Source organism: Castor canadensis, chromosome 11 (genome assembly GCF_047511655.1).
Source record: "Castor canadensis chromosome 11, mCasCan1.hap1v2, whole genome shotgun sequence".
NCBI classification, from domain to species: Eukaryota; Metazoa; Chordata; class Mammalia; order Rodentia; family Castoridae; genus Castor; species Castor canadensis.
The window spans coordinates 127,957,240-127,978,680 of record NC_133396.1 but is presented as its reverse complement, the minus strand read 5'-3'; the positions used below and the strand labels follow the sequence as shown (position 1 = coordinate 127,978,680).

Here is a 21,441-nt window from a genome sequence, read left to right as displayed (position 1 = left end):
ATCACCACTCCTAGCTTATTCTTTGAGATAGACTCTCATTAATTTTTTTGCCTGAGTTGGCCTCAAACCTCTATCCTCCTATTTCTATCTCCCAAGCAGTTGAGATTATAGATGTGAACCACCACACCCAGCCCAAGAAGTGTTAATTCTTGAAAATTTGCTAGATCTTTAGTATGAAGTATATTTTTAAAAATAGGGCTTCTCAACCTCAGCCCTTAACATTCTGAGTTTCAGAATTTTTTTTTTTTTTTGGTGGGACTGAGGTTTGAACTCAGGGCTTCATGCTTACAAAGTAGGTGCTTTACCACTTGAGCCATACCTCTAATCCTCCAGTTATTTTGAAGATGAGGTCTCATGAACCATTTTCCTGAGCTGGCCTCAAACCTCGATTCTCCTGATCTCAGCCTCCCAAGTAGCAAGGATTACAGGAGTGAGCCATCAGCACCTGGCTCGAGTTGCATAATTGTTTACTGTCAGGAGAGTATAAAATGCTTAGTAGCATCACTGGCTTCTACCCACTAGATGTCAGCAGCAATTTGTCCAGTTGCAACAACCAAAAATGTCTCCAGATTTCTCCATATGTCCCCTGGGAGCAAATAAGGAAGATAAATAATTATAAATTAGTATGTATCTAGCCAAAAGCCCCAAATACCAATTATTTTCATTATTCTGTTTTCATACAGGCATACAAAGTACAACCCTATTCTCCCTCCTTCACCCTCTTCATTTACCACCCCCCCACCCCGTTCTTCTCCTCCCCTCCCCCCGGACAGGACTGTTTTGCCTTCCTGACCCTCATTATTTTAAGTGTACATTGATTGTTCAAGGGGGTTTGGCCTTGGTATTTCACACATGTATATCTTGTACTATAGTCAGATTAAGCGCCTCTATTACTCTTTCTCTATCACCCTGATCCCATGTTATCCAACAACTTACAGTGAATTTCTCATACCACTTCATATACAGATGCAATGCACTTCAGTATCACTCTCTGTTATTCTCTTTTCCTCTCCAACCCTCCCCTTAGTACCCTCAGGTAGCCCATGTTACAATCATGTTCTCTCTCTCTCTAAATATGTGCGTGTGTGCGCGCGCGCGCGCGCGCACCTGTGTGTATAAGCATATGTGTATTTATATATTCATTTATCTTATAGGTCTAGCTTCCACATATGAGGGAAAACATGCAACCTTGACTTCTACTCTGGTTACCTGAATTCGATTGTTGTACAAACGTGGAGGTAATGTTGGTGCGGAGGTAGAATTAGGTGTCTCCTGAGAGGGTTTGGGAGCTAGAGGGAACTCAAGGCACCTTAAAGGGTCTGTTCCAGAGACATCTGCCCCCAACCCATATTTACACAATATGGATGGTTCTTTTTTCATACTCCAAGAGCTTTCTATGACCAATCTAAGTGGTTCACACTGTTATCTTTGCAAGAACCATCCAGCTGTAATTCAACTGTAGTCTGTTCAAAGACTGTCGATTGTTCTGGATGGTAGAAATTGAAGGCTTACCAGTGCCTTGGGGTCTGATCCAACCTTAGGATGTTATAAAAGGGAAAAGTGTATCCTTGGAGCTGGAGTTGGGATGTAAGGTCTCTACAAGGAAGGACCTGGCATGCATCGAATTCAACAGCTAAGGGAAAAGTACTCTGAGTTACATTAATAATAAACATAGTATTTCCCAAATGAAGGAGAAAGAATAATTTCACTGCAGTCTTTTTAAGGTTACTGTGGTGTTGCCTGGATGTGAGAGCATGGTCCATTGTTCCTTCTGGTCAGGTGGGGGTGCCTTCTTTACCCATGTGTGATGAGTCCACCCCCTCTCCGGGGTCTGGATAGCTGTTTCTGTGGTCAGCAACACCAGGAAGTGTCCTTCCTTAGCTGGCTCAAGCTTATTTTCTTTTCAGGTCTTGATCAGCGCATAATCACCAGGATGGTGTGGGCAAATGGGAAAGTCAAGTGGAGGAGCCTATGCTAACAACCCCTTTTTTCCTAAGAGAAAGTAAGGTAGAGGACAATCCAAGTATATAATTTTTGAGGAAAAGTCTTTGGTTCCAAAGATAGGCACATCAGTGACAGAGCAAAGATAAGGAAGCCCATAAAGCATTTCATAAGGGGAGAGGCAAATGTCCTTCCGTCCTAATCCTGAGTAGTGCTATGGGAAGGCATTTAATCCAAGGTAATCTGGTCTCTAAAACTAATTTAGTGAGCTGATTTTTAAGAGTCGGATTCATTCTTGCTTCTTGAGGAAGGTGGATGCGGGTATTCCCGTTTGACTTCTAAAGCCTTCATAAATCCCTTAAAGACGTTGGTGGTGAAGTGACTCCCATTGTCTGAGTCTAGATTTTCTACAATTCCAAATCTTGGGCTGATGTGTTCTAGTAATGCCCTAATTACATTCACAGCAGTGGCCCCTGTGAGAAGCATGACCTCAACCCAGTGAGTGAGATGGTCTACAATAACCAGGAGGTATTTAAGGTGACCTATTTTGGGTATCTTAGTGTAATCTACTTGAATGCTTTGGAAGGGTCACAACCCGGGGTTTCTGCCTCCAGCTGGTTTTTGTCTCAGGGCTTGCTTGTTTGCTTTCTGACAAGTGAGACACCCTTTTGATACTTGTTTGACTAGGTATAGGCATGTGAACTATGGCTATTTCTTCAGGTAGTTTTAGGCTCTCTATTTGTTGAATTGATTCCCCATGCACCAAGTCTTGGCCCTGCTGTTGATTAAATCCCTGTTCCATCCAGATTTTTCCAAAGGTGTGGACCACACCAAATGAGTATTTTGAATCAGTGTATATGGTCACTTCTTTGTCCTTAAAGTGTTTTAAGGCCTGATTTAGAGCAAACAATTCGCAAGTCTGTGCCCACCCATTGTTAGGAAGTCAGCTTGATTCTGTTATAGTCATGGCCTCCTTGTCTACGATAGAATATCCATTATACTTTTCTCCCTCAATTACCTGAGAGGATTCATCTACAAAGAAATGGAACCCAGTCTGGAAAGGAGATTCCTCAAGGACTGGCCTTACTTTCATTTGGTATTCAATAATATCTAAACATTTATGTTCAGGGGTTCTCCCTCCTGCTTCCCTGCCAGAAAGTGGCTGGATTTAGGACCTCATCGGTAGTTAGTCAGGTCATCCTTTTCTAGCAAGATAGCCTCATACATTAGGATCCTGGAATCTGTCAGCCATCTACCCACCTTCTGGTTTAAGATTGTCCTAACTTGATGGGGAGTGCTAATTACTAGACTTCCCCCAAAGGTGATTTTTCTACTTTCTTCTGTTAGAAGGGCTGTAGACTCTACTGCCTGAATGCACTCAGGCCGATCTCAGGTGAGAGGATCTAAGAATTTAGATAAGAAGGCCACAGGTTGATGTTGAACCCCATGTTTCTGGGTTAGCACCCGAAGGGCAACTCCCTTGTTTACATTTACAAATTGATGAAAAGGCTGTTCAAGAGAAGGCAAGGCTAGCACCGGGGCTGTGATAAGGGCTTGTTTTAGGTCATCTACTTATTCTATCTCCTCAGGGATCCAAAGGAGGGGGTCTGGTGTCTCTTGGGTCAATTTGAGATAAAAAGATTTAGTTTTAAGGGCATACCAGTCTACCCACAACGAAAGTATCCCACTAAGCCAAGGAACTTTCTTAATTCTTGTTTTGTTCCTGGGAGTGGGAGACCAGTGATTCCTTCTATTCTTCTGGACCAATCCTTCATTGGCCCTTATTGATCAAATGTCCCAGATTATTTTACTTCAGCCTCAGCAAACTTTAATTTATTCTTTGAAATACGCAGTCCCTGGCTTCCCAGGAAATTTATAAAGCTAAGTTACGTTAACCACCTCCCCCTGGTTATGCCCTGATAGGAGTAAATCATCCAAATATTGGAGGAGGCACATGTGGGGGTCTAACTTGAACTTTTCTAACTGGAAGGGGAAGATGGGGAAGCAGGAGCCTGGGGGGCAGGGGGCAGCAGCAGGCTCTGGCACTGAGCCAGAGGAGCAGCAGGGTTATAATGGGGGAAGGGAGGAGAGTAAATCCCAGTTAGGTGGGTTTTTTCCAAAAAAAAAAAAAAGCCAGGAAACGGGACTCTGGGACTCTGTCTCCAACAGAGGGCATATTCCACATATTCCATCTTCTCTTGAGTGATTGGGCTCTTACCCTTTACATGTTGAATTAATAATTGGCAGACCCAGTCCTTGTTAGACCCAAATTTGGCCAAAAACCCAAAGGTTTTAAGATCGGTTCTTGGGTCCAGATAAAACAACAGTATTTGACCATTCTTTGTTTCTTTTTCTCTTTAGTATGGGAGCTATCATCCCAATATTTTAACATCTTTCCTAGGGGCTGTCAGAGGGCATTTTATCTTGGACCTTTGTTTGTTGGCCTCCCTCTTTGCTGCCTTTATTTCCCATTTCCCCCTTCTGGTCAATTGTGCTCTATCTATGGAGCTCATCCTCCCTTTTGCCTTGGAGGTTTCTTGCACTCTGATTCTCTTTCGCTTTGTCTGTCTCTAGCCACATCCCTTGTGCAAGCTTGAGGCACCTCTTGGTCGCCTGCGGGTGAGTATAAGCTCCTGACCTGGATTAGATAAATTCAAGACTCTGCCTTAAACCGTATGAGGTTGCCTCAGAACTACGGATCAGGACCCTACTACTCCACTTTTCTTTCATGTCACCTGATCCGTCTTATTCACACATCACAAAGCCTTCAATATCCCGACCATCAAGACATTACTTGGCCACCCCCATGATGTTGCTTGTCTTGGTTTGTGCACAAAACTTACATGGTCACCATGGTCCCTGTCTTCAGAGCTCTTTTATCCACATTGTCAAGAAATTCTGGAGTCTGAGTTCATTGGCAGATCCAGAAAGTTTTTGCCATTGGGTGAACACCAGGACTGCCACAACCAGGCAGCAGGACACATCTCCCCAGGGAAGGGCCAGGATCCCCTTCCCGGATGGAATGTAAAATCCCAGACAATCCCCCAATTTGTTGGAATTAAAGACCCTCTGGTGCTGAGAATAGACCACGAGACACAGAGAAAATTTTGACAAGGCAATTTCTTTTGATCAAAAGGGTGCAAGCACGAATTCACTCCAGCTGAGCAGACACTCAAGCACAAAGTGGTCAACAGAGGCTCCTCCTTATATCCCTGACGCAGTTGTACCTGCCCCTTATCTGGGATTTGTCCAGGTCAAAGGTTCAGTCTTTCTCAATTGGCTAAAAGGCCTGGGGGATGGGATAGGGCACACAATTTGGCAGGCAATGAGGCTGTACAAAAATACATGATAAAAGCGAGAGCACACAAGGGAGGGGTGAGGATAGGTAAGACACCTAAAAAACTAGCTAGCATTTGTTGCCCTTAATGCAGAGAAACTAAAGCAGATACCTTAAAGCAACTGAGGCCAATAGGAAAAGGAGACCAGGAACTAGAGAAAAGGTTAGATTAAAAAGAATTAACCTAGAAGGTAACACCCACGCACAGGAAATCAATGTGAGTCAATGCCCTGTATAGCTATCCTTATCTCAACCAGCAAAACCCCTTGTTCCTTCCTATTATTGCTTATACTCTCTCTACAACAAAATTAGAGATAAGGGCAAAATAGTTTCTGCTGGGTATTGAGGGGGGGAGCGGAAGGGGGTGGAGTGGGTGGTAAGGGAGGGGGTGGGGGCAGGGGGGAGAAATAAACCAAGCCTTGTATGCACATATGAATAATAAAAGAAAAATGAAAAAAAAAAAAAAAAAAAAAAAAAAGAATCCAGAAGAAACAAGAACCCTTTAAACTGCAAATCACCTAAGATGGCGACCTGAAGAATTTTAAGTAATCTCAGAGGGTGACATACACTTTGATAGAAAAGATTGTTTTTCTTACACTTCCGAGCCTGGTTTACTTTGCTTAAATGATCATCTCCAGTTCCATCTATTTACCTGCAAACAACATAATTTCATTCTTTATGGCTGAATACTACTCCATTGTATGTGTGTGTGCATGTGTGCGCATATATATCTCATATTTTCTTGATCCATTCATCAGTTGTAGAGCACCTGGGCTTTTTTCATAGCTTGGCTATTGTGAATAGTACTGCTCATATAAATATGGGTGTGCAAGTGTCTCTATTGTATCCTGGCTTATATTCCTTCAGATATATGCCCAGGAGTGGTGTTGATGGATAGTATGGCAGGTCCATTTTTAGTTTTTTGAGGAACCTCAATACTGCTTTCCATAGTGGTTGCACTAATTTAATTCCCACCAACAGTGGGAATTTTTTCCTCACACTCGCACCAGCCTTAGTTATTACTGACAGCCATTCTGGCTGGCGTGAGGTGAAATCTCAATGCCATTTTGATTTGCATTTCCTTTATGGTTGATGTTGAACATTCCTTCTTATGTTTATTGGCCATTTGTATTCTTCTTCTGAGAACTGTCTGTTGTTTGCTCATTTACTCAATGAGTTGTTAATTTTTTGCAGGGTTAGTTTTTTTTTTAGCTCTGTGTAAATTATGATTATTAATCTAATCCCTTGTCAGACGTATAGCTGGCAAAGATTTTTCTCGCATTCTGTGAGCTGTCTCTTTAGTCTAGTGACTATTTCCTTTGTCGTGCAGAATCTTTTTAGTTTGAGGGAGTCCCATTTGTCATTCCTTTCTCTTAATTACTGAGCTATTAGAGTTCTAGTCAAAAAAGTTATTATCTACAGGCAAGAAGAAATTTATAACACTGCCAACTACAGGAGGTTTAACAGTTGATCTGCTTCAATCTGCTTTTTAAGATGTCAGGCTGGCAGAGTGGCTCAAGCAGTAGAAGTACCTGCCTAGTTCAAACGCCAAGGCTACCAAAAAAAAAAAAAAAAAAGAGAAGATTCTACATTGTTTCTTTAGAATGAGAGTTTGTGTACAAAGATATTTGTATTCACTTTCTCTAAAAATCCCAGTGAAAGTGTCAAAACTAAAAAAAAATGTATCATAAGGGAGTTATATCTATAATATATATTTAAAACTACATATACACAAGCTCATATATATATATGCACACACACACACACACACACAATTTGGCTTAAAAGGACAAAGGATAATGAACAGATGCTTTACAAAAGGTATTTACAACATACAGAAAGCTGTTCCACACCTTTAAACTTCAAAGAAATACAAACAGACACCAAACGAGATAGCAGCACAAATTCACCAGAACACCAAACATGAAAAGGTGGATGGCACGGAGGGTTAGCAAGAACGCAGAGCACCTGGGTCTCCCACACTTGGAGCCACTTTGGAAAACAGGGAGCCACTGTAAGAGCTAATCATATCCTGGACAGGGGGTGCAGCTCAGTGCCAGCTGCTTATTTAGCATGCCCATGACCCCAGCACTGCAAAAAAAACTGTTAGTCATAAACTTACCATGTGATCCCATAATCTCACTCTTAGATTTATCAAAAAGGAATGAAAATATATGTCCATACTTGTACGCACTGTTAATAACAACTTTATTCACAACAGCCACAAATTGTAGACAACTGTCTATCATCTAGTGGATGAACAAATAAAATTGTGGCATAATTGGACAATGAACTACTACTCAGCAATAAAAAGGACTACTGACAATTCAACAGCATAGATGAAACTCGTAAGCATCACACTAAAGGGTCTTGTGATATGTGTGATACCATTTTAATGAAATTCTGGAAAAGGTAAGTTAAAAAGTAGATCAATGACTGATAAAAGCTGGAATTTGGGGAGAGGTCGAATACAAAAGAACATGAGAGAAACTTGGGGGGTGATGGAAATTTTGATTGTGGTAGTATTAATAAAATTACATTACAGCTCCATGTGACATGAACAGTGGTGAAAGGGTGCACTGGTGCTGTAGTAATGGAAAGATGACAACTCTTCAGATACAGTGATGGAGACCTCAGTGAAGCCTTTAGGGGGACGATGAAACCCTACCAAGGGAGGTAAATTCCCAAAGGACCCTGGGGCAGGGAGGCTATGCTGACTGGGAGGGATAAGAAGGGACATTTTTTGGTTTATATAACCTGCCACCCTGTTGGAAACAACCTGGGAAATGAGTTGCAAGGACACACACCTGATTTCCCAGCAGGACTTTTCTGCTGTAATTCAATACTGTAATTTCTCAAAAACACAAAACCAAAAAAAAAAAAAAAAAAAGTGCCTTCCTTCAGGCACTTCAGGATGTGCAAAAAACATGGCATCAGAAGTACAAAAATCTCCCGTGTAAATTCCTAGAGGTAGAAAAAAAAAACCTCTACCCTCTTGCCTACTCAGTCAAATCAAGCAGAAACAAAAGAAAGGAAAAGCAGCACAGTAAGACCATTGAAAGTCACCTGTCACTACAGGCACAAGAAAATCATATACAAACACACAGTGACCTTCCATTCTGCACATCTGGAAGTGGCTCAGGGTCCCTCAGTTGGTTTTGATTTCAGTTCATTGAGCAGTGGTAGACATCTGCTGGCTTTAGCTGACAGCTCCCAGAAGGAAAACCCAGCCCATTGGTTCTCTAGGCCTTTTCCTCCTTCCAGGCCTGTCACATGTGTAATTATGTCATTAGACACACTGATTTTCCATGTGGGGAGCAATTTCGGCACCCTCTTCCATTGAAATGACTGCCCAGGGGCACAGGAATGCAATAAACAGAATGCTGAACGTATAGTGAGACCAGGCACTAGCTGGGAAAACTTTTTTTTTTTTTTTGTGGTACTGGGGCTTGAACTCAGGGCCTTCACCTTGAGCCACTCCACCAGTCCTATTTTTGTGAAGGGTTTTTATCCAGATAAGGTTTCGCAATCTGTTTATCTGGGCTGGCTTCGAATTGAGATCCTCCTGATCTCTGCCTCCTGAGTAGCTAGGATTACAGGCGTGAGCCGCTGGTGCCCAGGTAGCTGGGAAAACTCTTAATGCACATAATTCAGCAAACAGCTTTCCACCCACTTTTAGATCTCACCTCCAGTCTCCTCAATCACCTTACTCTCTCTCTGCCTGCATCGGGAAGAACAGGATCTCTTGCTTGTGTTCATATACAAATTTCTATAAGGAACAGCCCACCACTTCTGGGTAGTTACCGCAAAAAGGTGGAGTCACAATGGGCCAGGAAGGGCTGCTTTCCAGTTTGCTCACACACAGGGAAGGACCTCCCAGGGAAAAATGTGAGTAACAGGTCATCCATCAAGCACTCTGACGTGGTAAGTAACGCCATCTGGTGGAATCAGCAGAGCATTGCTGAGTCCAAAGTCAATCAAGCTTAATAAAAAAAAAAAATAGAAATTTAACTCCTGGAGTAGTGGGAAAAATACTCTGGTACTATAATACATTATATTAATTCTGGAAAAGAAAGGCCTCAGCTGATTTGCTCACATATTAAATTTATAAATTAATATGCACCTTATTAATGACATTCTAATTAATTGATGTGGTATCCCCAGCCACCTTAATATGTCTAATTACATTCTACAAATTTAGTAGAGCTTACTGTAGCTTTTCTCTAAGGACGTTTAAGTTCTGTGAGTTTATATCATCTATGATTGTGGCACATTTGTTTCTGATCAGACATGGCTATAGATGGCCAACTTTAATAAAGGTGACTTTAAGAAAGTTATTCATAGCCAGCACTGGTGGCTCACGCCTGTAATCCTAGCTAATCAGGACGCAGAGGATCAAGGTTGGAAGACAGCCCCCGGCAAGTACTTCGAGAGACCCTATCTCAAAAAACTTATCATGAAAAAGGGATGGTGGAGTGGCTCAAGGCGTAGGTCCTGAGTTCAAACCCCAATACTGCAAAATAAATAAATAAATATATAAATAAAAAGTTATTAGTTCAACAAATAGGTCTTTTTGTTTTGTTTTATATGTTTGTTTCCTGTGGTACTGTACTTGAGTCTTGCACTTCTAGGTGGCCTCTTGAGCCATTCCCACAGCACATTTTGCTCTAGGTATTTTTCCAATATGGTTTCGCTTTTACTGGACCTCAGTTGTACTATTCATGCTTCCATGTAGCTAGGATGACGGGCGTGCACCAACATGCCCATTTACTAGTTGAAATGGGGGGGGTCTCACAGACTTTGTCCCCGGGCTGGTCTGGAACCACACGATCCTCCTGAGTAGCTAGGATCATAGGCATAAGCCACTGGCACCCAGATAACAATTATTAAATATAATGTTCCATGTACAGTTCTAAGCTCTGGCTTATCACAAGATCCCTACTCATGGGGTTTAGAGACTAGCAAGGGTGGGAGTGGCCAAGAAACAACTAAAAATGTTAATAGGATAAGGTCAGAGTGAAGGGAATTTTAACCAGTAATGTGAGAAGGAGGGAGTGGGAAATAGGGTCCTCAGATGACTCTTGGAGGTGATATTTGAGATCCAAAAAGGAGCCAGTTTTCTCATGATGAAATTTGTTTTTAAAAACAACCATTTCAGAACATATCCCCCCATGAATCTTTTTTAAAACTCTTTTGGGACTCTTCTTTGGTTTCTGCCTTTGGAGACAATATATGAACCCCATTAGTTAATGAAAACAGTCTTATTACTTCTTCCTTTGACATCTTTAGGATGCTTCTGAAAGTTAATCAGGTCTCAAGGTATAAATATTTACCTAACATTTTGGCGGATGAAGTTCTGAAGAGTCCGGCACTCTGTGGGATCCTTTGTTCTTGTTCAATAGTGTCTGCAATTGAGCTGTTCCTTTGCTGTGAAGGTCCTAGGTTCCTCCTTCTGGATAATGATCTAGAAAACAGGAGTGAAAATAACATTCAGCTAATAAAGGCAGGAGACACTGGAAGGATAGTACATGCATTTTATGTGGAAAAATGGGTATGTCCTTTTCACTTTTAAAAGATATATAGAAGAGTTCAAAGGAGGTCTCCAGAGGAGGCTGTGCCAGAGAGCACCAAATTCCCAAGTCTATGTGCAATGTCAAAATGTGTGAGATTAATTAAATATTTGCTTTAAACTTTCTACTCTGTAGAAAAGAGGGCAGGGGGTGTAGCTCAGTGGTAGAGAGCTTGCTTCGTATGCACAAGTTCTCCTGGATCCAATTCCCAGCCCCACCACCACCAAAAAAAGGTAATTTCTGTACATTAGGCATGGCAATAAATCTGGCTTGACATGAATGCGGCTGTTCTCACGTCTTCCTGGAGACTACCAAAAATGTTTAAACTGACCCCAGAATGGAAATAAAATTACAACTTAGGGATGTCAAATTCAATGCATACTAAACACTTATTTCCAACTAAATGTGTTATTTATTTATTTTTAGTGGGCTGATACTGGGATTTAAACTTGGGGCCATGCACTTACTAGGCAAGTGCTCTACCACTTGAGCCACTCCCAGCCCTTTTTTACTTTGTTTTTTAGTTCTGATCTGGTGTTTCTGCCTGGTCTAGCCTTGGACTGTGGTCCTTCTACCTATGCCTCTCATGTTGCTGAGATCACAGGCCACCACAGAGCTTTAAATGTTCATTTCTTTCCATCTAGCTTAGAAATACATTTTAAATAACTTTTCTTCATTAGCTGGGAAATCCAAATGCCCAACTTAATAGGCTTGCTCTAAACTAAATTTTGTCTTGTTTTTCAGGGTAAGTTTAGTTTTTTTCTGATGTTACCATCACATTTATTCAGTGTCATAAATGGGAAAACGATTTACAATACCATACTATCACGAATCATGAACAGATTCCATTACTTAGGAGGAATACAATGCTGTGCCCATTGAACTCACTACTTCTGTGACTATTCCATTTATTTTACTGTGTTCTTTGCAGCAGAACTAGAGCTGGTACTAATTTTAGAATTAAATCTTGCCACTTAAAAGGAACTTTCACACTCTTAAGAACCAAATTCTCCTTTCTAGTACACTTGTGGTTTGCAATTATGATACTTACCTTCTTACCTCCAATTAGCTGAGGTGCAATTTACAAGTCACAGAAATCTGTTCAGCCCTCTTAAGCCTACAGCATGATTTAACCCTGAAAATCCTGCTCAGTAATCCCAAAACCAGCGTAAAACATTGTAAAGCATACAAAAAGTTAAACCAAAATATCATGTAACCTTTTTAATAATTGCAAATATATTTATTACAACTTACAGATTAGTCAAGTTATATACACAAATAGAATCTTAGCTATAAAATTCCAACACAGTTACATTTAAATCAATGGGTCCAAAGAAGCCAATTAGAAGTCTTCTAGTCCCCTAACTTCACTTTTCTTAAATTATAAAAAAATAAAATCTGATAGTTTTGATTTCAAGTTACAGATGAATACACATTTTATCCCTCAGAAATGGAAATTTTTGCCTGCCTGTACAAAGTCTTTCTTTCACATGCTACATTGACACTTAAAGCACCATTACAAGACTTTAAGGTATAAAATGTTCAGTTAAAACCTCCATGGATTTTCTTTCTAAGATTGGAAGCACGGTTTATTTTAACATCTAGGATTGGAGCCAGGTGCTGGTGGCTCACTTCTGTAATCCTAGATACTCAGAAGACAGAAATCAGAAGCAGCAAAGTTTGAAGCCAGCCTGGGCAAATAGTTCCAAGAGGCCCTGTCTCGAAAAACCCTTCACAAAAATAGGGCTGGTGGAATGGCTCAAGGTGAAGGCCTTGAGTTCAAGCCCCAGTACTGCAAAAAAAAAAAGAAAAAAAACCATCTAGGATTGGGATGAATTGACAAGTATTTTTTTTCTCCATCAGACCAATTTTGTTGTTGAGATAAGGTCTTACCACATAGCTCAGGCTGGCTTGAAGATGCTCCTGACTCAGCCTCCTAAGTACTGAGTTTATAGACATGTGCCACCACGCTCAGTTTCAGTCCCATTTTAAAATGGTCCCTTTCGTCCTTCTCATCTTTATCTGATCACTTTTAAAGAGGGTAGTATATAGGAGAATTCTTAACCAAGCTTTTATTCACTTGGTAGCTAGTCTCCAGGGAGCAATTTTCAAAAGTCTAGTGACTGTAAAGATGTCCTGTTATTTTCAACTTTGCAGATATGCCAGATTTCACAAACACAGCCTCAGTCTCTGAAATAAAATTGCATGCTTCAATCTTGTTTTAAAACAACTATGCACTGTCACAGGCTTCTTCCTAAGCAAATGATGCTGCTTTCCAACTGACCAAGGTTGAAAACTAGCCTGTTTTTATGGTATTACATAAGATAATGCAAAGGTACTATCTGGGATTACCTAAAGTGGAGGGGCACAGAATATAGAAAAAGGGTTCTGCAAAAATTTGACCAACTTTTATAGTGTTGCACTCTCATTGTGAGTATAAACAAATATATATATATATATATACACATATATATATAAAAAACACTGGAGATAGACTTTAGAGCAAACCAGATGGAAATAAAGTAACCAGGTAGATAATAAACTGAGGTAGTAACCCTGCAAGCACTTCTGAAAAACTTCATCCTACACTGAAATAAGCTCAAAATTAAGTGGTCACCTACTCCATGTATGCTTTCCATTACCTGTAACAGGCAGTACATGGAGTAAACTGACCATTACAAGAGTTGGTGAACACTACCCCAACCTCACAGATGCACACCATGTAAAGCCAAGTAAACAAACCAAGCATAACCAATCAATACAAAGACTTCGATTCAACAGTAAACTTTGGGCTAAGGATATTAAAACTGCTAGTTGTTAAATGTATAGTTTCTCCTTTCCCGAAAGTAGAGGCCTGGCCATTGCTTTTCTCATTATCAGAACAGAACACAGTAAACCTGGACATTGACTGAAGATTCTATTTTACATTTTACACTTGAAATTCAGATTTCAAGTTCAGTGTCACCCTGACAGACTTAAGAAGTGACAATGCTGAGGCATGATACTAGTAACACTGGTTTCCTGTTGAGCACATATATACCACAAAACCAGATTTCTGAGGTGTCTTCTATCTTCCTCCTAAGGTAATTCTAGGCATTTAAATTTAAAAAATAAACACCTATGATGCAACAATTACTTTCTAATCTTTTACAATGATTTCTTTCGACCCGCTGAAAAATATAAAGAACCACATTCAACTGGGAACTACAATAACATACAGAAACCTCTCTGAAGAGCAGTTTGCACGGAAATCAAATGTATTAGACGTTACAGTTTGGCAGACAGATGTAGCTTTCCCAAAGTTGCAGAGTGTACTGCATGCGAAGGTTTTGTGGCAGTCCTTGGAAAATCTTAAGAACTTGTAGAAAAAACCCACCACACCTTTTCAACTAAAGTCATTTTCAAAAGAAAAATAAAAAGTGGCACAATATAATGTATTTTAAGTTGATAACATATACAAGATTATTTTTTAGCCTTAACGTAGACAGGCCAAATCAAGGAAATAAAAAAATACAAAAAAGCATAAAAGCCCATTAATTTCAGAATATTGAAAAAAAAAAAAAAGCCCCAAAATGCTGGACAAATATATATATAATTTAAACTGTAGGTGAAAATGGGCTATAAGTCCTGTAAATACTGTTCCCAAGAAAAGAAGTTTTGAAAGTGCAAAATTAGAACTAAAAGTGTCCCCCTTTCACCTGAAGCAAGTAAAGGACATCCAACTAAATCAAAAAAGGGAAGGTTAAAAATCACAGATCCTATTAAAAAACAAAACAAAACAAAACAGATCCTTCATTATCAGGGCTGACTTCCTGCCTGGATGTTTCTAATGGGATATACTGCCACCCCCACCCCCCAAAAAAATTTAAACTAGATCACAGAATACAAATTGTATCTCCTCTTTAAAGAAAAAAAATAGTCAAAGGACAGCTGCCAATATTTGCTCTTCTTTAGGAAAAAACCTCTTAAGTAGGAGGTAATATATGCTAGGGCTACAGTCTGACAGCTCATCTTAGCATTGTTTGAAAACAGTAAGTCCTTTGAAGTAGTCCTGGAGTCTATTAAACATTCTCTCTCTGTGCTCAAATGTCAAGCAATATCCAATGGCATCTTCTGTTTCTTGAATTCGTTTCTGGAATCTGCATCCATCCCTTGCAAATTCTTCCCACGGTCCTTTGCGATCCTCATCGCCACTTATATAATACTCAGTAACTTCTTCAAGAAAGGTTACCTGTAAAGACAAAGTCTAGTTTTAACAACTTTTTAGGATCTTATAATTAATATTGAGGTCAACAGCTCTTTGTATTATTAATTCTTTCTTAACACCAACTATCTTACAATAATCTTTGTTCACAAGTGTATCTGAAATTTAAAAAAATTCTAAATAGATGGTATTTGGATAAAACAATGAATAAAGGCCACCTAAAACTTTCATCTATTTACCTGTATCTATCTGTCTACATATATTTGGACATGCAGTCTCCCCCACCCCAGCTTATGGTGCTAATAAAATGAATCCAGATGGAGAATTTTCCTGCTATTACTAATCCCTGTTATTCTTTAATCTTTTGGGAAATACAGTTCTGTGATATAGTTTCCCTGAAATGACAAAGTATTTCAGGAAAAATCCACTATATTCTTGGAAGTCAATGTTTTTTATCACAGCAAGGCCTTTAACAATACATTCATTTATTTATGCTCTTCCTGTTTCCCTTAAGATTTTCACTTGTGGTGGGTTCCAATTTTTTATTTAGACTTTTGCATTGTTCCTTATAAAAGGACTATAGAAGGAATATAGAAGGTACTTGGTAAACAAAGTTTAGCAATATTAGTATCTTTCAGCTGTTACAAGAGACTGAAGATTAACGAAACCCTCTTTGTATTCAATATGCTAACATTATATATACAAATTGGATAATCCCTTATCTCAAAATCTTGGAACCACAGGCTTTCAAATTTAAGAGTTTTTTGGATTCTAGAATATGTGCATAGACTTTACTGGTTGAACATCCTTAATCTGAATGTGAACTACCAAAGAGGTACAAAATCTAAGTTTCTGAGCATTTATGTTGGGGTTGGAGATGTAGCTCAGTGGAAAAGCACTGAAGTGTGAGGTGTGAGGGCCAGTACTGAAGAAAGCAAACAAAAACAGATTCTGTAGCAGGCATGGTGATGCATGCCTGTAATCCTAGCACTGGAAGGCTGAGGCCGGATCTCAAGTCTGAAGCCAGCTTGGGCTACATAGGTAATTCAAGTCCAACCTGGGCTACATAGTGAGACCTTGTCTCAAAAAAAAAAAAAAAAAAATTCAGATTTTGGATTTTCAGATTGGGGAGGCTAAACCCGTATGTGAAGGTGTGACTGTAATATACATGATGATATGGAATGAGTAACAATCTCTACCCTTTACTGGCAACTTCCACTTAATTCTTAATTTTTAATAAGGCAGTTTCAAACTCCAAAAGCAAATAGTTGCTCTAAAGTGTGCTGAACAGTTACATCAGCTAATCCCAGCGAGGCCTACTTCTTTCCTTCCCTTTACATCAGGCCAAGGAATGCCCCCAAGGACAATTAGTAGGTATGTAACACCTTACTAGATATTGCAGCCTAGTCTTCCGCATTCATTGTGTCACTGAGATAAAGCACTTAGTGTTTACCAAATACCAGGCTCTTCTCATAGAGCTTCACTGTTTTTACAGCATTTAATCCTCACATCAACCCTATGAGGTAGGAACTATTATTATCAACCCATTACACAGATAAGAAACCAGAGGTTACCTGACAAGCCCAAATTACACAGCATCTAAGTGGTGTAATCAGGATTCAAACACCCAGTCGGTCTGGCTCCTCAGTGCACTATGTTTTGCAGGGCCACAAAGCATTTTAAACTCCTAGATCTGAAGGCCTCTTTCTAAGAATTAGGCCCACGTACCTGAAGAACGGCAGGTAGTCAAAGGCTGTCAAGTAAGTTTAGCTTATTTAGCCATAATCTTTTGTAAATTTACCTCTAGCTCACAGTCCAATCTCTTAGCCACTTCACTCCTCCTTTTACTTAATGAGCCAGTCAAAGCAATGAGTTACGAGTTTTATATACTCATTTAAATCTTGTAGTAGCTTGGGCTGGGTGATATATCTCTGGTAGTAGAGTGCATGCTGAGCAGGAAAAGCCGTGGATGCAATCCCCAACACCACGAAAAAACAAAAACCAATAAGCCTTGCAATATGCGTACAACAGATGTTATTATTCCCATCAGATAAATGAGGGGAACCAACGCCATGAAAACCAAATAGCTCCCAACTCTGGCTGCCTCTCCCAATCTCTTGGCCCTAACCACTCAGGAGAATACAGGTCTCCAGATGCCAGGTGCTCACTGCCCACTTTGTTTCTTGACTCTTCACTCAAAATACATCATTTTGTCATGGACCCCTTAACAGGATAAAGAGGTGCTCTTGTACCATGTCATTAGAAAGTGTGAACTAAATTTAACTTTTAACACGACTTACTCTGCTTCTACAGACAAGAAATAAGACCATGTTTAGAGGTATTTTCTACCCCCGTACCAGTTTCGAAGCATTAAGTTGGCTATTGGAACCAGTACATTATGGTGCTGTCCACTGGAAACTCCCTGATGCTGCAGAATCTGAGGTCAATAATACTCCCCCACTACCTTCTCTTTCCAAATGAAGTTATAAGAAAACTAAAACTCTCTCTCAGCCAGGCATATTCCCCAGAACTTGAGAGAAAGAAAGAAAGAAAACCACAAGAAAGAAAGAAAACAAACAAAACAACCCTCTCCCTTCAAAATAAAAGATATCCTTGTGTCTGAGAAAATTTCTTTTCAGTTAATAACTTCAGCTGAATAAACCGTAAAGAGATATAAAGCAATTCAACAGTTTCCCAAATAAAGTTAACCTGACAACACAGCAAAGTTTTAAGACTAGCCAGGGGACAGGAAGCAACTATTCAAAACAAAGTGACCACTACTGTTTACTTAGATTAACCTTGGTCATTGAAAACTAGCAATTCATTCTTTTTAAAAGGCAGTAGCATTTCCTGCAGTTTTTAACTGTCAATCAAAACCATTAATACCAACCAGGTCTTAATGGCTCACGCCAGTAATTCTAGCTATTTGGGAGGCTGAGATCTGGAGAACTGAAGTTTGAGGCCGGCCCAAGGAAATAGTTTGTGAGACCCCATTTCCAAAATAACCAGAGCAAAAGGGACTGGTGATGTGGCACAAGCTGCAGAGTGCCTGCTTTGTTAAGAGCAGTGCCGAGTTTGAACCCCCCTCCCAAAAAAATATTAATGTCAAAAAGCTTGATAATGAAATTAGTGTTAGTATTTTCTTTCACACAAACAACCAGATAAACCTGACTTACTATTTGACATATGGGATACAAATGATGCCATTGTCGTTATGCAAATAAAATACTGAATATTCACAAACAAAATCCCATATATAAAACCATTTAAAGGCTGTATTAGATCCTCTCAACCTATAGAAAAGTTAAACCACGCACACACAAGGTTTAGTATTTGTTCCATAAGATGAGAGAAGTTGAAGCTTGTAGGCAAATAGCCCAGAGCCACCAACTCAAATGAAAATGCCACTTCCTGCTAACGTGTACACTGGCATCTTCCTTTTGGATAGGAACAGTTCTCTACATGGTTGGGGGAAGGGGAGAGAAGAGTCACCTGCACATTTCTCCATCAAGTGTATGGGCTTAGAGGGTTTCCTCAAAAATATGAAGTATGCCTCCAAAAGAAAAGTCATCCTGCAATATTTAACCGTATCAAAAACAGAACAGATGATCAGGCATGTTACCTTTTTTCTCTTCATGTGTGCGCATCTTCCTCCGGAAAGTACCTTATGCTGTATCAAGTCTGGACGTTTGTTTTCTTGGCTCTCTAACAGCTGTACCTTACAAGAAAGTAAGGTGTGACACTCAGAAATGGCCTCCAAGGACTCATGCGGTCTCTTTGAGTCACAACAGCCTTTCCAGTTCTTCCCTGATGTTTGAAAAGGAGCCTTAAAATTTAAAAGGTTGTAGGGGTCATCGGAATTACAGAAAGAGTTCCACAGCTTGAGACTCTCTGCTTCATCTGCACTAGACTCCCAGTCATCTTCCTCCCCAGAACTATGGTCAGGGGTCTCAGGAAGGATTTCAGTCTGGAAAGAACCTCCTAGATCAGACCTCCCTGAGTCAGAAGGGCCTCCAGGAACAATTCTGCTAGCAGACTGGATGGTTGCTGTAAAGTTTTGGGGATTATAAGGATCTACACTGTAGAAAGAGTTCCAAAGATGAAGCCCTTCAGAGTCTTGTTCAAGGTCTGATTCTGACAGTGAGCCATCACTATCAAAACCATCGTCCTCAGCTTCCTCACCCCAATCCTCACCTTCGGAATCAGAACTTGTTTCCAGGTCACTGGATACACCTCCCAAAATGTAATCTATCAATTTGTTCCTACAAGCTGGCCTGGCAGAAACGGGAAGGTCATCCTCTATGTCTGAGGAGTCAACCACACTGACTTGGTCCTCTCCTGGCTCTTTTTCCACAGGTGTCTCGCAAGATGGCCAGCTTCCCGAAGGGTCTGGTTTTTGCAGAGCAAATGGAAGCTCTTTAATCAACAACTCTATTTTTTCCTCAGTGGGCTCCTGGGTGGTTTCAGGAATGGCTACAGCAGGGGCAACAGGCTGTGTTGGGTTACCTGTGCAGGGTTTCAGATCCATCCGCAGAAGGCTGTGCTCCTCCTCCAGGCTGTGGTAGCCATTGTCTTGGTCAGGAGTGGGTAATTCTTGGCCCTTCCTAGCCTGAAGGAATTCCAGCCGTTTCATACGAAGATGGTGGATTTCGGGCAGGCCTTCTCTGGAAAGAGGTGGACACCCCTGCCACGAGGCTGCAGAGCTCTCAGCTCGCAATGGCTGAGGATGACAACGCTCCTCAGAGGGACAGCTACTCTCTGGGGTTAGTGTCCGGAAATCAACTAGCTCGCCAGTTGCAAGGCTGCTCTGACAGTTGACCTCTAGCCGGGGCAGGCAGTCCAGGTAGGAGGGGTTCAGCACATAGGAGACTACGTTCAATTGCTGAATGTTTAAAGGCCCCGAGGGCGAAGAGCCAAGTTCTCGGTCAGAGAACAGACGGGCTTGAAGGCCACTGGGCAACAGTTCCACCCCCCACAGCTGCTGCTCCAGAAAAGTATGTGCCGCCGGGTCCAAAGGCCTCCCCTTGGCTTTAAGTTCCAATTCTAGGACTGAGGATGGGCACTGCCAGGGGATCCCCTCCTCCAGCCAATCCCGGGGGCTGGCATCCGAGTCGTCAGAGGAGCCGAGCCGCAGCGAACTCAAACATTTTTGTTTTGTGGGGGCGGCTGTTTCCTCTCCTCCCCTCAAGGCTCTCAGGTCACTGTAGCCTCCGGCGAAACCTAGCCATCTGGTCGGAATCATGCCACCGAAAAGCTGGCTCCAGATAAGCAGCTTCTGGAGCAAGTTAGGGAGCGGTGCAAGGAGCTGGGCAAGCAATTTCGCCCAATAGCTGGTCTGAGCCTCGGGCCGGGCAGAGGAGAGCAGGGTAGTGTCCCCGGAGTGTTCCGGGGCAGGACGCATCGGGAACTTGGAGGAGCTGGCTGGCGATCGCCGAGGGAAGAAGGGCAGCCGGAACCAGGAGCTCGCCCAAGGGGCGGGCCGTTTCCGCGGCCGGTGAGTCTCGGGCGCCATGGCCTTTTTTCCTGGCAGTCGGTCGGGGAGGTCCGCGGAGCTCGACGGCTGGAGATTGGACGCGAGCCGAAGGAAGCCTACACAGTCTCGGCCTTGCCCAGTGGCGGATCCCCGAGCCCGCGGAAAAGCCACAGAGGGCAGCGGCTTCGGCTGCGGAAGGCAGAGCACAGAGCAGAGCGGCCCGCGCAGGAGGCGGCGGCGGAAGCGACTTCCATCCTGGCGGCCAAGAAGACGTTCTAGTAGGCGCGCGGCCTCTCCACCATAGATAAGGACTTTCCCGGAGACACGGGGACAGTCACAAAGTCCCGGAGCAAAGCTGGGTTGGAAGGGCTTGAGTAGGCAGGCTGGAGCGAGTGGAGGCGAAGCCCAAAATGGCCGCAGGGCCGGCGCGGAGGAGGATACTCGGAAACCAGCGCTTGAGAAGTACGGCGGGCGTTTACGCCAACGAGCCCGTGCCGCCCAGCGTCATTTGCGGAGTCCCGGGGGGCGGGTCTTTCCTCATACTTCCGCGCGGCCGCTGATTGGTTGCGCTCGATGTCCCTGTCGGCTTCCTTACTCTCGGTGGAGCAGCTTGCAGGCTGGAGGTTGCATCAGCCGGGTTCTAGCTGTGCACATGCGCAGTCGGTCACTGTGGGCTCCTACGGGGACCGCGCCCTCTGCCCTCTGGGTTAAAGGCAAGGGCTTGGGGTGGTGAGAGGGTTTCAAGATAACCCGAGAATTCACCTTATATAGGCCTGACACACACCTATACTTATCTTAGACATATACAAGCCGAGATTCCAGTGAATACTGGAATGGAATATAAAGCTAAATCAACCCCAGATCTTTTTTTCCCTTCATTTTATCGTTTTTACGTTTACTTATCTGTGTATGCAGT

General features: G+C 41.9%; 1 protein-coding gene across 6 annotated transcripts; it reads right to left on the bottom strand.

The window, feature by feature from the left end:
* Positions 1 to 435: 435 nt before the first annotated feature.
* On the bottom strand, positions 436 to 21,061 carry Ppp1r15b (protein phosphatase 1 regulatory subunit 15B). Of its 6 annotated transcripts, none has more exons than XM_074048559.1 (3): positions 19,559 to 21,061; positions 9,083 to 10,742; positions 436 to 586 (listed from the first exon to the last, which is right to left on the bottom strand). In XM_074048559.1, the coding sequence occupies exons 1-2, from the start codon at positions 20,562 to 20,564 to the stop codon at positions 10,717 to 10,719; spliced, it is 1,032 nt and encodes a 343-aa protein (XP_073904660.1). In that variant the 5' UTR covers positions 20,565 to 21,061; the 3' UTR covers positions 436 to 586; positions 9,083 to 10,716. The 6 variants fall into 6 exon arrangements, with proteins under 6 accessions (XP_073904660.1, XP_073904659.1, XP_020040220.1 ...); XM_074048558.1 differs by lacking the exon at positions 436 to 586 and having other exon boundaries at positions 8,204 to 9,260; positions 10,612 to 10,742; XM_074048556.1 differs by lacking the exons at positions 436 to 586; positions 9,083 to 10,742 and adding exons at positions 14,942 to 15,079; positions 18,675 to 18,770 and having other exon boundaries at positions 19,559 to 21,060.
* Between the last annotated feature and the right edge of the window lie 380 nt (positions 21,062 to 21,441).